This window comes from Anabrus simplex, chromosome 11, assembly GCF_040414725.1.
Source record: "Anabrus simplex isolate iqAnaSimp1 chromosome 11, ASM4041472v1, whole genome shotgun sequence".
Taxonomy (NCBI): domain Eukaryota; kingdom Metazoa; phylum Arthropoda; class Insecta; order Orthoptera; family Tettigoniidae; genus Anabrus; species Anabrus simplex.
The window spans coordinates 93,537,812-93,556,188 of NC_090275.1; the positions used below are offsets into that span (position 1 = coordinate 93,537,812).

General features: G+C 36.2%; 1 protein-coding gene across 1 annotated transcript in view; it reads left to right on the top strand.

Annotated features, from left to right (window-relative positions):
* The window catches only part of LOC136883333 (structural maintenance of chromosomes protein 1A), a 224,974-nt gene that overhangs the window by 35,763 nt on the left and 170,834 nt on the right, over positions 1 to 18,377 (top strand). Inside the window, exons 3-4 of the mRNA XM_067155569.2 lie at positions 12,892 to 12,991; positions 15,313 to 15,461. Of these exons, the coding sequence (XP_067011670.2) occupies positions 12,892 to 12,991; positions 15,313 to 15,461 (249 nt within the window). The remainder of the gene's footprint in view (positions 1 to 12,891; positions 12,992 to 15,312; positions 15,462 to 18,377) is intronic.

Here is an 18,377-nt window from a genome sequence, read left to right on the forward strand (position 1 = left end):
ATTTCGTTGAAATTATCTGAAATATATACTTTGAATGTTCCTGTTCAGCCGGCTGGACATCAGGTTTTAACTTGGTCCCATGATCATTACAGGCTTAAAATCTGTTGTTACACATGTGGCATTCTGCTGGTTCTGCTGGTTTGATATGCTACCTGTGTTTTAAAATATCAATTGTTGCCTTATTTTTGACATCAGTAAACTCTAATAATAAGATAAACAATCGACTTTTTATTGTAATGTGCATGTGAGACATAACCTTAGTTACAAATATTATTCTTTTTCTTAGGCGTGTGCCATGAGGCACCACTTACGGAAGAGGGGATTTTACAAGCACTGGACAACAGTGATCTTGAAGGTGCATCATCTGATGACAATGAAGATGAATTCCAACCTATGTCATCAGACAGTGATTCGGAAAGTTCAGATTCAAGTCCCCATTCAGAACGCGACGCTATTCCTTGTGAGGTAAATTATTTACTGTATTGATCAGTATATTGAACATATGAGTAATTATGATGGAGGACTTTTGAGACTAATTAGGCATTCTACTTTCTTTATTTCAGAATCAGAATAAACCAATCAAAAAATCCAGGGAACTAAAATGGAAAGCACAAGATTTCAATCCCACTCCTAACTGCGCAGAGGACCTTGACTGGGAAGTAAATGGACGGGACCATTGGACACCTCTTGACTATTTTAATGAGTATTTTGATGATGATTTCTGGAACCTTGTAGCAGATCAGAGCAACAGAAGAGCCCTTCAGGACAATGTTTCCAAGCCTTTGAGAGCAACAGCAGGAGAGTACAAAATGCTAGTAGGAGCTCATATCATTACTGGTGTCTTGAAGCTGCCACGACTTAGACTGTATTATCGTCCAAATTTGAGAATTCCTGCTGTAGTACAAATACCCAGGGATAGATTCTACAGACTAAGAAATTATTTGCATTTTGTGGACAATCTTGCTGTTACGGATGAAGTGAGAAAAGAAAACAGACTCTGGAAAGTTCAGCCAGTTATTGATGTAGTGAAAAATGTCTGTAACAAATTACCCCGTTGCATGAACCTAAGTATTGACGAGCAAATGATTCTGTTTAGTGGCACAACAAAGTTGAAACAGTACGTTAAAGGCAAACCTAACCCTGTAGGACTGAAGAACTATGTTTTAGCATCACCGCAGGGTCTTGTGCTTGATTTCTTTATTTATCAAGGAACAAATACCTGGCCAGATGGGAAGCCTAATCAGGAATACGGAATAGGAGGCTCTGTTGTACTTAAGCTCACAGAGAATTTAAATAGAGGGCACGTATTGTATTTTGATAGGTACTTCACTTCAGTTCCTATTCTTGAACATCTATTAAACCGAGGCATTTATGCTACAGGTACAATTCAAGCAAATAGACTCCAAAAGGACCTGAAGCTGAAGTTATCCTCCGATCAAGCCCTGCAGAAAAGAGGAAGGGGAAGCTATGATGAATTTGTACGTGAAGACGGCAGTATTAGTATTTTGAAATGGATGGACAATAGATCTGTTCTGATGGCTTCCTCTGCGACTGGAGCAAAGCCTCTGCAGTATATCCGGAGGTGGGACAAGAGAGAAAAGAAGTACATCCTTGTTCCATGTCCCAAAACAGTACCAAGTTATAATCATAGTATGGGCGGAGTGGATCTCTGTGATCGGATGATCGCTTTCTATAGGATCATTATGAGAACACGCAAGTGGCCAGTTAGGGTGTTCTGGCATTTCATAGATCTTGCCATAGTCAATTTATGGATTCTTTATAAAATGGATCAAGAAGCAATGGGAACAAGGCGCTGCGATATCATGGATCTGCTCCATTTTAAGATTTACATCGGTGAATCACTGTCAACCGGTTCTACTGGCCAAGTTGAACACCGGAAACGTGATAACCCACGGCATTTTCCTCTTCCTGAGAGCTCCAGCGATGAAGATGAGCGTCCGGTAGAAAAGAAAAGAAAACTTCCCAGATGTATCCCAACGAAAGACAGCCGACTGACAGGAAACAAGCACCTTCCAATATGTGCTGTAGAAAATAGTCAACAATTCATGAGGTGCCGCAATTACAATTGCACAGGTAAAACCCGTTTCAAATGTGTAGCCTGTGATATATTCCTTTGCATAAACAAAGAACGTCAGTGCTTCTTGGAGTTTCACACCTAGAAAGAACTGGACGGCTGAAGTCAACGATACTAGAATATCAAACGTATTTTTTACATTTTTACTTAAATTTTACTTTTAATTTTAATTTTAATTTAATTTTACTCTTTAATTTTTACTTAAATGAGTAGCTGAGGCTGTAATCTGTACTTAATAAATTTGATGGCAATGTAATTATAAAGAAATCTAATGGTTTTTTTTTCTGTGATGTTCCACAAGCAATCCCCATGTTGACCAAAGTAGGTCCTGATGTCCAGCCTACTGGACAGTCCCCCCTTCCCCAACTGATATTTGTAACATTTTGGTAAGCACATTCTCAATATTCTGTGATTATTTTAACCTCAAAAATTCATGAAAATCAGTATCTTACAAAAAAATGGTAACGCGGGACTCAGGAGGTTATAAACAGGACGGACTAGCAATGGGTTCGCCGGCATCAGGTATCTTAGCTAACATTTATATAGATTTTCTGGAACACACTAAAATCATAAATAATAAGACATTCAATAATATAGCCTTCTGGGCCAGATTTATAGATGATACATTTATAATAATGGATCAACGCACTACCGACGCCCCTTCCACCTTAATACATCTCAACAACATTGATAATGATATACAATTCACAATAGAATCTGAGAGCAATAAAACCCTAAATTTTTTAGATCTAACTATTACCAGGCGCCCATCCTCTTTTGAATACAAAATATACAGAAAACCGACACATACAGCCACGACCATCAAACACGATTCTGAACATCCTCCTAGTCATAAAAGAGCTACATACAATAATTTAATACAGAGAGCATTTAATGTACCCATGTCCAATATAGAACGTAAAAAAGAACTCAACACTATACGCAAAATTGCATCTTATAATGGCTTCAACAAATGTTTTATAGAACGCATAATAAATAAATTTAAACATCAACCCAATACTAAATTACAAAAAGAAACACCCAAAACAAAAACATATGCTACTTTTACTTTTAACTCTGACATTTTCCGTTTAACCAATATTTTTTAAAAAAGAAATGTCAATATTGCCTTCAAAACCAATAATAGAAATTTAGATATTTTTTACAACTCAAAATCGGTTAATATAAAAAACCCATTCGATAGATCAGGTGTATATAGGTTTCATTGCAACGACTGTACCAGTGTTTACCTTGGACAGACTGGGAGATCATTTAATATCAGATACAATGAACATGTCAATGCCATAAAATATAGAAAATTTTCGGCAATAGGTCAGCACATACAGGAATACAAACACAATTTTTACGGTATCAACAAGGACTTGGACATCATCGAAACAATAAATAAAGGCCCACTCCTAGACCTAACAGAGCAATGTTACATTACTTTAGATCAATATTATAATCCCAATTACAATCTAAATGATATTTCGGAAAAACCTACAATTTTATTTGACATGCTCATTTCATTAATTAACAGTTTAAAAATTCCTAAAAATCAATCCGTATATAAAATATTACGTAGCGCGCTAGCCTACTATCCCCGGCAAAGTCCACGCCCCCCTGACACACAGGCACATGCGAACGCAACCTCTCCTGCGTCCCCTTCCCCTACATAATACGCCCCGCCTTACAGCTGAGCCGGCTGGTTGGCGTTAGACATTCAGCAGTTGTTCCTCACTCTCTCTGCACGCTGTTACATTCAACCTGAGGTGAGTTTCATATCTTCATTTCTATAGTACCGCGTATCGTTCTCAATAACTCATACTCATTTCACTATTTCCTTTTTAGGTCCGTACTGATTCGAGATTAACACTATTTACGGCCCATTTCCATCTGGCACATAAAATAATATTCAAGATCTTAACCATAGTTTCGGCCTCAGCCACACAGTTATTTACATTGGAAAATACTAGAAGCAATACTCAAACAAGAAAAAACACATCAGGACTTACATAGTCAAACCGACTGTTGTTTCAATAAGTTTTAAGGAAGAAGAACCTGTATTTATTATCTAAAAACAGTATAATTCGCATATTATGAGGAACTAAGAAACTGTGTTAAAAATGACAGAGGTTTTTATAGAAACATCAAATTTCCTGTGTATCAACTATATCAAACCATAGTCTTTTTAAGCACCTAAAAAACAATTCTAGACGCACAAAACATGTTACTTGTATAACATAAAAAAAGGGTTAATACTAACTAGCCAAGTTTTAATATTTTCCATGTAAAATAGGACTTGTTGTTTTAAAAACTGGTTAAATGGCAAAAAGTAGATTCTTTTATCAATTTTACATGATTCTATTGTACATAAGGTATACCAAATCATAGACTTTGCCAATTATATATAAAATAATTTTAGATGCACTAAATAATATTGTATTTTTCAAAAAAGACATGTTAATTTGTATAGTACAATGGGCCTATGCTATTTAGCTATATTTTTAATGTTTTTCATGTAAGAATAGGACTTGCTATTGCATATTTTTAAATCTTTGAATGTTCCTTGCTATAAAAAACTCAATGGCTGATGATGGCATAGTGGATTGCCGAAACCGGTACCAAAGATGTATTTTATGATAAGTTAAATAAATATGTGATGTTCTAAATAGACCATTACGATAACTTATTGAATAGGTGGAACCTTTAGCTTTACTAAGCATTGTAAAATCTTGAGTCAATACGGACAAAAAATGAAGTTTTTAATACTAAATAAGTCTGCCTACCAAGCAAAACGAAAAGCCTATCTTTATAAGAGCTTACGTATTAAAATAGGGAAATTGAGCAAGGATATTAACTTTATTAAAAAGTGTATTGCAAACAAATTAACTCCAAAATTTCTAAAGAACAGGAAGTATGTTTCAACACATCAAAGAAAGGTACAGGAAAAAACCAATAAACTTTGGCTTCAAAACGAATTGAAATTTCTACACAAGAAAAAATCCTTTTTAAATAACCGATTATATGAAACTCATCTCGAAGTAACTAAATTATTACCAGCTGTACAGTGGAATATTTTCCAAAATACAGTACAAAATGCATTAAATAAAATACTTTCCCAAAAAGAAAACACGCTAGATAGAAAGTTCCAGACTCTTCTCAATGAAACCAACTCGAACAAAGCACCATCTAGAAACACATCCTTACATAATATACAAACTCAAAGTCTACCTCAAAATCTAGCCCAATTTCATCAGCCATTTGTGAACCTATCAAAAGTTAACTTCGACCAAGAAGAAATAATAATGCTCTCCAAAGGACCTAAACATAATTGGCCTAATTACAACATCGCCAATAAGGCTAAACAACTAATTATTGAAACAGAAGCAGCCATCAGTAAAATGCCTACAGACATTCAAAACGAAGTCAGGTATGAAGCTAAAAAACAAATTAAAAACATCTTTAGCACACCAGCTATAGATTTTAACACAACCCAGCTTGAAAATAGAAAAAAGATCTGTCAACTTAAAAACAAAATAAAAAATTCAAATGTTGTCATCACAAAAGCAGATAAAGGTAACGCCACTGTTGTTTTAGACCAAACAGATTACATTACAAAAACACAGAATTTCTTTACAGACAAAACCTTCACAATCATAGATAAAGATCCAACGCAATCTATTCAAAGACAACTTAAACAAATTCTTAAAAATACAACATGCCTCTTTACTGACAGCGAAAAGAACAAATTAATTAATATGAACCCCAGTCTACCAACAGTAAAAGCACAACCTAAAATACACAAAAATGGTGTTCCTATACGCCCCATAATAAACTTCAGACCTAGCCCTCTGTACAAAACAGCTCAGTTTATACAACAATTTTTAAGCAAGCATTATACATTTCAAGCTAAGAAATCAATAAGAAATACTTCAGAGCTAATTAAGCAACTAGAAAATTTCAAATTACAGGCACATCATACCATGCATTCATTCGATATCACCAATATGTACGCCAACATCAAACCTGAAAAAGTTATACCAATCGTTCTAAAAAATTTGCGCACTCACAGCAAACTTAGTCAACTTGAAATAGATGATTTCATACTAATCTTGAAGTTCCTAACTAATAATAATTATTTCATTTTCAACAAAGTAATTTATAAACAGGACGGACTAGCAATGGGTTCGCCGGCATCAGGTATCTTAGCTAACATTTATATAGATTTTCTGGAACACACTAAAATCATAAATAATAAGACATTCAATAATATAGCCTTCTGGGCCAGATTTATAGATGATACATTTATAATAATGGATCAACGCACTACCGACGCCCCTTCCACCTTAATACATCTCAACAACATTGATAATGATATACAATTCACAATAGAATCTGAGAGCAATAAAACCCTAAATTTTTTAGATCTAACTATTACCAGGCGCCCATCCTCTTTTGAATACAAAATATACAGAAAACCGACACATACAGCCACGACCATCAAACACGATTCTGAACATCCTCCTAGTCATAAAAGAGCTACATACAATAATTTAATACAGAGAGCATTTAATGTACCCATGTCCAATATAGAACGTAAAAAAGAACTCAACACTATACGCAAAATTGCATCTTATAATGGCTTCAACAAATGTTTTATAGAACGCATAATAAATAAATTTAAACATCAACCCAATACTAAATTACAAAAAGAAACACCCAAAACAAAAACATATGCTACTTTTACTTTTAACTCTGACATTTTCCGTTTAACCAATATTTTTTAAAAAAGAAATGTCAATATTGCCTTCAAAACCAATAATAGAAATTTAGATATTTTTTACAACTCAAAATCGGTTAATATAAAAAACCCATTCGATAGATCAGGTGTATATAGGTTTCATTGCAACGACTGTACCAGTGTTTACCTTGGACAGACTGGGAGATCATTTAATATCAGATACAATGAACATGTCAATGCCATAAAATATAGAAAATTTTCGGCAATAGGTCAGCACATACAGGAATACAAACACAATTTTTACGGTATCAACAAGGACTTGGACATCATCGAAACAATAAATAAAGGCCCACTCCTAGACCTAACAGAGCAATGTTACATTACTTTAGATCAATATTATAATCCCAATTACAATCTAAATGATATTTCGGAAAAACCTACAATTTTATTTGACATGCTCATTTCATTAATTAACAGTTTAAAAATTCCTAAAAATCAATCCGTATATAAAATATTACGTAGCGCGCTAGCCTACTATCCCCGGCAAAGTCCACGCCCCCCTGACACACAGGCACATGCGAACGCAACCTCTCCTGCGTCCCCTTCCCCTACATAATACGCCCCGCCTTACAGCTGAGCCGGCTGGTTGGCGTTAGACATTCAGCAGTTGTTCCTCACTCTCTCTGCACGCTGTTACATTCAACCTGAGGTGAGTTTCATATCTTCATTTCTATAGTACCGCGTATCGTTCTCAATAACTCATACTCATTTCACTATTTCCTTTTTAGGTCCGTACTGATTCGAGATTAACACTATTTACGGCCCATTTCCATCTGGCACATAAAATAATATTCAAGATCTTAACCATAGTTTCGGCCTCAGCCACACAGTTATTTACATTGGAAAATACTAGAAGCAATACTCAAACAAGAAAAAACACATCAGGACTTACATAGTCAAACCGACTGTTGTTTCAATAAGTTTTAAGGAAGAAGAACCTGTATTTATTATCTAAAAACAGTATAAGTCGCATATTATGAGGAACTAAGAAACTGTGTTAAAAATGACAGAGGTTTTTATAGAAACATCAAATTTCCTGTGTATCAACTATATCAAACCATAGTCTTTTTAAGCACCTAAAAAACAATTCTAGACGCACAAAACATGTTACTTGTATAACATAAAAAAAGGGTTAATACTAACTAGCCAAGTTTTAATATTTTCCATGTAAAATAGGACTTGTTGTTTTAAAAACTGGTTAAATGGCAAAAAGTAGATTCTTTTATCAATTTTACATGATTCTATTGTACATAAGGTATACCAAATCATAGACTTTGCCAATTATATATAAAATAATTTTAGATGCACTAAATAATATTGTATTTTTCAAAAAAGACATGTTAATTTGTATAGTACAATGGGCCTATGCTATTTAGCTATATTTTTAATGTTTTTCATGTAAGAATAGGACTTGCTATTGCATATTTTTAAATCTTTGAATGTTCCTTGCTATAAAAAACTCAATGGCTGATGATGGCATAGTGGATTGCCGAAACCGGTACCAAAGATGTATTTTATGATAAGTTAAATAAATATGTGATGTTGTAAATAGACCATTACGATAACGTATTGAATAGGTGGAACCTTTAGCTTTACTAAGCATTGTAAAATTCTTCCCCCACTCCACTCGATCTGCTACCATTACCTATTTATCCCCTCCCCACTCCAACAACTTGAGTCTAGGTTAGAACAAACCTGCCATCCTGCCATTCACCGTAAGGAGCATGTGAAACTTGTATTATAAACTGTTTGTTGTTGTTTGTTTATTGAGTTGTTTACTGAGGTTGTTTTACAAATGATTCCTCGAATATGGAACACAGAAAGTATTTGAGACAGGACGATATCGTAGTTTCTTTTCAGAAACTAAGTGAAGATGACTCTGGTGATGAGTCAGGTCCAGCACCACATGAAAAACGAAATATTGTTGATGGGTGCGTCACAAACACACAGAGATTCTTCATGGATGAATTTATCCTCAAAAACATACAGAAATGAATGGAAACAGAGGCTGAAAGGCAGCTACAGTGTAGGAACTGGTTGTGAGTATGGATGAACTTGATGCATTTCTAGGTATATAGTATGCTCATGGGGGCAACTTGTATGAGAACCTTGGATTTGAAATCACTCTGGTCCAAAAATGGAGACTTGAATTGTGTAAAAATGCTTTGTCCCGAGATTGCTTTATAAAAATTTTGAGATTCTTGAGATTCGATATCAGGTGCTCAAGGTCAGAGAAACTTAAAATTAATAAGTTTGCCCTGATATCTGAAGTATGGGAAAGGTTTATTTCAAATTGTCAAATTTGCTATAAAGCTGGAGCTTGGATTATAATTGATGAGCAACTGTTCTCCAGCAAAACTCGCTGTCGTTTTTTGCAATTTATGGTGTCCAAGCCCGACAAATATGGGCAGAAATTCTGGACGGTCATGGATAAAGAATCGAAATACATCTTGAATGTATTTCTTATCTGGGAAGGGATGAACAGAGCGCTAAAAATGTGCGTTTGAGTGATTATGTTGTTGAGAAGTTGTTGTCCCCTTTCATAAGCAAGGGTAGGAATGTCACTTGCAACACTTTTTTTTACATCGCTGCAGCTAGCTGAAAAGCTGAACTCCCATGAACCAGTCTTATTGGTGCAATAAATCGGGTAAAATGGGAAGTTCCGGCGGAGGTGAAAACTTCCCTAGCACAAGTTCTGTTAAGGAACAATATAACTTTAGAGTATTTATCAAGGCAAGGTCTGTAAGAATGTACACGTGCTCCGCTCACTCCATCCAGATGTCCAGGTGGGAACGGACAGAAAGAAGAAACCCGACACCGTAACATGTTACAATGGAACTAAGTATGGAGTCGCCGTTGTGGACCAAATGGCCAGAAAGTATACCGTCAAGCCAGCTGCACGTAGATGGCCGTTACACGCATTCAGTATTGTTCTTGAATTAGCAAGAATAAATGTTTGGTTGTTGTACAAATAGGTTACAGACATCAAGATCTCACCTAGAAACTTTCTCCTACAACTTGCTGAGGAATTTACTGCAGCAAACACCCAGAGTAGAAATAAAAGGATGGATACTGCAGACGATGATGATGGTGAACCTTAATCTGGCTGAAAATGCAGGAAATATCTAGTGCCTAACAAATGCAAGGACATGAAAGGTGGGCATGTGTGAAAGGCATGAAAGAAAGATTGGCTGCAAGAGATGTATTGGAAAAGAGAAAATTGTCACGTGTGTAGAATGTCTGTAAGCTTGGAGGTTGACGATACACTCATTCACAGCCATACTGTACTTCATCATGTGCTCTTCAGACTACTGAAGGATGTGCTTAATATGGATGCATAGGTTCATGAAAATAGAAAACTTATCACACAAGAGAATTTCATTGTGTATCCATATAATATCTGATTGTGACTTTCAGTTGATTTTAATCCAGTTATAACTGAATTTTTGATATGACTTATGGTTTAGAACATAATAACTTAATATAATATTCAATCAGGAAGATCATTGATATTTATTTTCATTGTAGAAGATATATCCCCACATCTGTATTCACAAATAATAGGATAAAACTTTATCACTCGAGGGTCATTTTTTACCCCTCCATCTTTCTAGTGTTCCTTTTCACACATAATGGCAACCAGGAATGAGTTAGGTGGAAAATTTATAAAGTCTAATAACGGACCAACTCTGTTGGTGTTACAAATAAGAACTCATAACAGGATGTCGACTACACATTGACGCCGAGTAAGTTGGCTGGTCGTTTTGTGTCGCACTAACTCATCAAAGGTTTTCAGCGATGCAAGGGTGGAAAGAGCTAGGATTGAGAGGAAAGCGGCCATGACCTTAATTAAGGTTTTGCTTCAGCATTTGATTAGTGTGAAAATGGGAACCTCTACTGTACTTTTTGCTGCTGACTTTGGGATTCGAACCCACCTTCTCCCAATAATAGACAGATTATGTGTCATCGAGTACCAAACATAACCTTATTGAATTGTTTCTCCATCTGATTGCAGCACACCAAAAATGGCGCCTCTGCATTCCCAGCTCAAATATTGTTGATTATTATTATTAGCGTATGGTAACGTACACAAAAAAAATACAAAGATTAAATATACATAAACAGTAAGCACAAAATTTTATATACATATTTACAAGATATACACATTACAACATTGAAAACAATCATGCAAGCAAAAGGGTTCAAAGTGTTTGATCTAAATTCTCTAGCCATCGTATGGCCTCAGCAGAAGCCACCACAAAGTCCTGGATGGATGCAGTGAATGCCCTTCCAATGCATTTGGTGACAATATGGTCGATAGTCTGCTTAACTGCACCACAGTCACAGGCTGGAGAAGATCTCATACCCCATTTAAACATAATTGATTCACATCTCCCATGGTTAGTACCGGACACTGTTGAGGGGTACCCATGTCTTACGGGGCAAATCAAAGCCAGCTGGAAGATTCTTATAATTGAACAATGTCTACCATTGAGTCGGAGCTACGCTGTTCCACTCTTGTTGCCAATCAGCTTTTGGATTGAAATCCCTCCTAACAAGTTCCTATGCCGTTTGAATAGGAGGAAATCTTGATTTGAGGCGGCTGAATCTGACGTTAACATCTTCTGTTGTTGATTGATATAGGTTAATCCATCTTAGAGGTGAAGCTTCCATGGTGTGAAGAATTATTTAGTTTATTTTCCGGGTTGAACCGTGTTGTTGTTGTCTGTACATCACGTACAGTTTGCCAACGTTTCGAATACATTGCAGTATTCTTTGTCAAGGTGACTGAAATACCCCTAAGTAAATTTCTTTCAAGAATAAAATTTACTGTGTCCACCTATTCAATACAATTATATTCTGTAGTGATTTTATCCTACATGAATTGCATATACTAATTAGATACATACTTTGCCCTAGTTTTGGGCATCTTTAGCCTAATGACTTAAGGTCAAGTTCTTAATCCAATTAAACATTTGAACTTAAAACTAAACACAAAGGTCTTGTACTTAAAAAATTTTATACAATAAGTTGTGCTTTAGATGATATTCACATAGGTTTAAAATGTGTTCATTAATTAAAACCCAGAATGAGATTAGTTACTTGAAATACCCCTACTCGATCCAAGGTTGTCAGTCTCCCAGGCACTGCACTGCCTGGAATGTATTCGAAACATCGGCAAACTGTACGTGATGTACAGACAACAACACGGTTCAACCCGGAAAATAAACTAAATAGGTTAATCCATTTCCAACGAATAATTATCGCATATATCACAGTATATCATAAAAATTTGTATTATGGTACCTTCATTAATCCAGGACCGGAGGAGCATGAGACTTTGATAGCTTAGTGGACTGTTTATTGCTTCAAATAACATTAATTTTGATGTTTTATTATCATGAGACTTCATGTACATGCACCTTATATCTTTCATAGCAAAACACACACACGACAAAACTAAAAAACATCACTGCATAAGTCAAACATGGTTAATTTGTGTAGCGATGAATACAAGTGATTTGTAATGAAATATTTAATTTAAAATATGTAAATTCACAGAAAGAATTTTTATGCGACAGCCAAGGAAAGTGACCTTTGTGACTCATGATGGAATTTTGAAATGGGTAACAAACTTATCACTTTGGTGGCTTTTGCCTACAATATTTCACTTCATACTGTATGTATATTTGCATACCAGGAAGTTGGTTTAATAATAAAATATTTCCATATGGGTCACCATTGTCATTGTTATCTCATTTCAGTCCCTGTGTATATTTTAGGATACTGAAGAAGATTGGTCTATTTAGAGATGAATGTAATATTTCTACTACTTTTAATCTGTCATCCTTCATAACAGTAGCAACAATTTTGTGCCAGTGTAATTTATGAACAGATAATGCAGATTATTTGTTTATTGGGCCTAAGACTTAATTACTAGTTTTTTATGTTTATTCCCACTGTTTCAATTTCTCTCTCTTTACCCATGCAGTGCTTCAGTAACGGCTGTGTTTCTTCTGGAAGATGGTTCTGAGAAGAGATTCACTCGGACTGTGCAGGGTACATCATCTGAACATCGAATTAATGGAGAGGTAAATTTCATGTCAAAGAGCCACAGACAGCTTCATTATCAAACAGTCTTGATTCTCAAGAGAAACATGTTGTAATTTAATTTTTATTCCTAATTCTAGGGGTAAATATTCTGGTGAGCTTAGTAGCCTAGGCATTGGTGCTGAAACATTTATCATCCGTTGCTTATATATGGTGTATGTTGGGTATTCAGCCCGAAGGTTGGATTGATCCTCCACAGCTATGCCAACAGCTGTCATAGATGGCCTAGGCATTACTGAAGAGGTATACTAGGGAAATGAGGAGTGAGGTAGTTTCCTGTTGCTTTCCTCACCGAGCCAGAAGTTGCCCACACATCAGTCTGCCAGTCCCAATGAAATACATGCACCAACTGACCCTATGAGTGATATTTTCATACCATTCATAACAGGGACTGGCTGCATAAGAAATGGTATTACTAGTATCGTTTCATACCTCAGTCACTTTCATATTGTCAAAGCCAAGGATGAGACTGAGACAGTCTAATGAAAGTAACAAATTTATTCCAGCCCATACCAGAAGACATAGTGCACTATAAACACTACATCTCACCAGCAAAGGGCATAGATGTATGGTATACTTCAGTTAATCTGTTAAAAGTCCAAATTAAATTCATTGTGTTTTTCATTTCTATAGAAAATGAAAATAATATAAGGAAATAATATAAGGAAAGATCTTCATTGGGGTAATCACATAAATGGGATTGTAAATAAAGGGTACAGATCTCTGCACATGGTTATGAGGGTGTTTAGGGGTTGTTGTAAGGATGTAAAGGAGAGGGCATACAAGTCTCTGGTAAGACCCCAACTAGAGTATGGTTCCAGTGTATGGGACCCTCACCAGGATTACCTGATTCAAGAACTGGAAAAATCCAAAGAAAAGCAGCTTTATTTGTTCTGGGTGATTTCCGATAAAAGAGTAGCGTTACAAAAATGTTGGAAAGTTTGGGCTGGGAAGAATTGAGAGAAAGAAGAAGAGCTGCTCGACTAAGTGGTATGTGATATAGATGTTGATTCCCATAGGGAATCTGAAATATTTGTCCTGAATGAGTAAATTTATAATACCAATATAAATGGTCCGTTATTGGACATTATAAATTTTCCAGCTAACTCATTCTTGGTTGCCAGCGTTTCGCCCTCGTGTGCTAGGGTGGGCTCATCTGTTGGTACCTAGCACACCTACCAATACGCTGGCTAGTGCATACCGTGGAATTATAAATTTACTTATTCAGGACAAATATTTCAGATTCCCTATGGGAATCAACATCTATATCATCTGATGGCCAAGCAGGCATAAATTTTTAGTGATGAGACAAAGTCTCTTAGTGCATTGGCACTGCCGGTGGCTCCAGTTAGCCTACGCAGTGGCCTCCATGGTATGCACTAACCAGCGTATTGGTAGGTGTGCTAGGTACCAACTGATGAGCCCACCCTAGCACACGAGGGCGAAACGCTGGCAACCAAGAATGAGTTAGCTGGAAAATTTATAATGTCCACTAACGGACCATTTATATTGGTATTAAGTGGTATGTTCCGAGCTGTCAGCGGAGAGATGGTGTGGAATGACATTAGTAGACGAATAAGTTTGAGTGGCGTTTATAAAAGTAGGAAAGATCACAATATGAAGATAAAGTTGGAATTCAAGAGGACAAACTGGGGCAAATATTCATTTATAGGAAGGGGAGTTAGGGATTGGAATAACTTACCAAGGGAGACGTTCAATAAATTTCCAGTTTCTTTGAAATCATTTAGGAAAAGGCTAGGAAAGCAACAGATAGGAAATCTGCCACCTGGGCGACTGCCCTAAATGCAGATCAGTATTGATTGATTGATAGAAACTTATGACTACAAAACTTAAACATATTCTTAAAATAATATAGTAGGTTCAGATGGTATGCATCATTCTCAAAATAGGATGCTAGCAGTAAACATTTCACTAGTTACAGAAACATAAGTAATAGGATGTATATTTTGAGAACACTGTCAATCATGTGATGGGGTACAACAATTACCTTTCAACATCTGGTTGTTCTTTGAGGAATGAACTTTCGTCAGAGATCTTTTAAGAGTTGGTGACATCTTCCGCATAAAGGCAAAGGAGAACACACATAAAAAGACAATCCCAAGATTACTACATGGATGAGCAACTGGAGGGGTGGTTATTGACCCAAGTCTTACTTATTTCTTTCCCCACTTTGTTGTATTTGTGCATATGTAAGTCTCTACTTACAATACTTACATGTTGCATTCAATACTTATAAGACTAAAATGTTCATACTGATATGACTCTGTGTTTATTTTTACAGTCTGTTACTAGTCAGGTCTACTTAAGTGATCTAGAGAAACTTGGTATCAACGCAAAAGCTAAGAACTTCCTAGTATTTCAAGGAGCCGTAGAATCTATTGCAATGAAGAATCCCAAGGAACGTACTGCGCTCTTTGAAGAGATAAGTGGGTGAGTTCTTTGTAGTGTAGTCATATGTTTATTCTAGCATTCATTGAAATAAAAATAGGACTCTTGTCCTATATTGTAAGATCGCATGTACGGCTGGAGCTCGGTAAGCTGTTCCAGAAATATCAATGTCCACTGGAGATAGTACTGCTACTACTGCTGCTGCTGCTATTACTACTACTACTGCTACTACTACTACCTCAGATATGCTCACTGGTCTTTTTTTTCTCTTTGATGCTATCGATTTGTGTCGTCACCTGACTACTAGTTTGAGAATCGTCTTGAAATACAAGATGCACGGTATTGCACGTAAGATTTTCTTGTGTCATCTTTTTAGAACAAGTTGAAGCAACTATTTTCCATGAGTTCTCATATTATTCACCTGTATTTATTCATAAATATAAAATATGGGAGTTAAATATCATAACATGTTAATATATTGAAAGGAGAAAAATATAACTTGTTTTTCACCTATTCAATACTTATAAGACTATACAAATGTTCATACTGATATCACTCTGTGCTTATTTTTACAGTCTGTTTCTAGTCAGGTCTACTTAAGTGATCTAGAGAAAGTGAGTAGGTGAAAAACAAAGTTTTATTATTCTCCTTTCAATTGATTTTTTCAACACGGGATCTAAAATGAAAATAGTCTCTTGCAGTATTAATATATACCATTGAGTCACAGTAAGCTGTTTTAAGAATGGCAGGAGGGCTGGTATGTGGTTGAAATGGTACATGTAGCTCACCTCCAATGGGGGTTTGCCTGAAAAGAGCTGCACCACCTTGGGATGAGGACAGAAGTTTACTTACTTACAGTTAGCTGTACCAGAAATATTAATGCCCATTGGAGATAGTACTGCTGCTGCTGCTGCTGCTACTACTACTGCTGCTGCTACTACTATTTTCATTTTTATGAACGCATAGGATCACTTTAATCAGTACATATCGAAGTCTCTTCGAAAGGTCTGTTCGGGCCTTGCAGTTCCCCCAGTACTTTTTCATATTTTCCAATCTTCGTGCCCTTTCTGTTGTTGATAATATTGGTGTTATGAGTGTGAAGCGGATGTTTGTGTGCTGGAATTCTTTGTTTAATTTTATCTTATCTGTTGTCTCTTTTGGTGTAAGACCAGTTTCTTTCAGATCAGATTCTCTCTTATTTCCCTGATCCATCTGCATCCTGTGGGCTGGCCCCGTGGTGTAGAGGTAGCGTGCATGCGTTGTATTAGACTTACTGGTGGTAATATATGCAGTGTAGCATACTTCCTTGAGATAGTTTCATGTGGTCTTTTCAGTTTACATTTCGTGTTTCACACTGTGTTGTGGACAGTGAGCAGAAGACCCTATACCAGCTTTTCCCAAATTGTGGTCTGCGGACCTCAGGGGGACCTCGACGATAATCCAAGGGGTCCGCAATAATAATGTAAGTTGTAAGAATTTCAAGAGTGATGTTTTATTGTATAGACACTATTCATGGACCATTATACTAAATTTAGGAACTTTGTCCTTTACAATTCACCGAGCAAGTTGGCCGTGCGGTTAGGGGCGCGTAGTTGTGAGTTGCATCCGGGAGATAGTGGGTTCGAACCCCACTGTCGGCAGCACTGAAGATAGTTTTCCGTGGTTTCCCACTTTCACACCAGACAAATGCTGGGCTGTACCTTAATTAAGACCACGGCCGCTTCCTTCCCACTCCTAGACCTCTCCTATCACGTCGTCGCCATAAGACCTATTTGTGTCGGTGCGACGTAAAGCAAATAGCAACAAAAAAAAGTTTTCTACTAGTGCTTGATATAAATGTTTTCAAGGTACATATGCAGTTATGTTAGGTTAGCTAACGCTGTTCGAATAAGAAAACTGAAGTGTTTGCCACAAAATGCAACGTTTGGTATTGTTTTCTCGCTATGTACACTTGGAAGTGCTGTCATCGATATTCGAAGGCAATGTCGGAAAAATACTGATCGACTGCTGTTCCGTAAAGAAAATTAGAAGTGAAAGAGGTGAACATGTTTTCGTAACAAATATGTAAATAACGTGGTCGATAGCAGTTGTTAACTCGTTAGAAATAAAGGCTAAGTAAACGATCGCTTAATTTTAATACTCTACACTGAAATTAAGTATGAATGTGATACACCTCAAGATACGGCAGAGCGCATCATTTATTTTTAGAGGTTAGTTTATATTTTCTCACGTCTGGTTAAATTTCGGAGAGGCTATACCCATGTAAATTTATGGCGAGAATGTTATCATTTCTCTACTGGCACTTGAAGTGATTTTATAATACATATAGTATGGTTAAGTTAGGTGACGCTTGAATAAGAAAACTAAAACATTTGCCACAAAATGCGATCGATCATCGAACCGAACAGTTTAGTTTTCTTTCTATGTACACCTGCAAGCTCTCGTCGACATTCAAAGGTGATGTTGGAGTCAATTAGTAATACCTGTTGACTGTTATTCTTTAAAAGAAAATTCAAAATGAAAGAGGATAACAAATTTTGTAATAATTGTATAAAACGAGGCCGATAGCAATTGTTAACTAGTTAGAAATAAAGGCTTAAGCAAACGATTGCTTCATTTTAATGTTATCTACTGATATTAAAGTAAGAATGTGATACTCCTCAAGATATGGTAGGGTACATCACTGATTTCTCGTGTCTAGTTAAATTTCGGAAAGGCTATTCCCATGTAAATTTGTTGGGAGGAGATTATCATTTCTCTACGTGTGCTTGAAATATGTTTTCTTGATACATGTACGGTTAGGTGACGCTGTTTGAAGAAGAAAACTGGAACGTTTGCCAGAGAGGCCTCTGGAGTGAAACTATAAATTTTTCAGAATGAATTTAAACATACACTTTCACATAGTATCAGATTTTGAAAAATAACAAACGGGTAAGTCATAGTGTGGATGTCATCCGC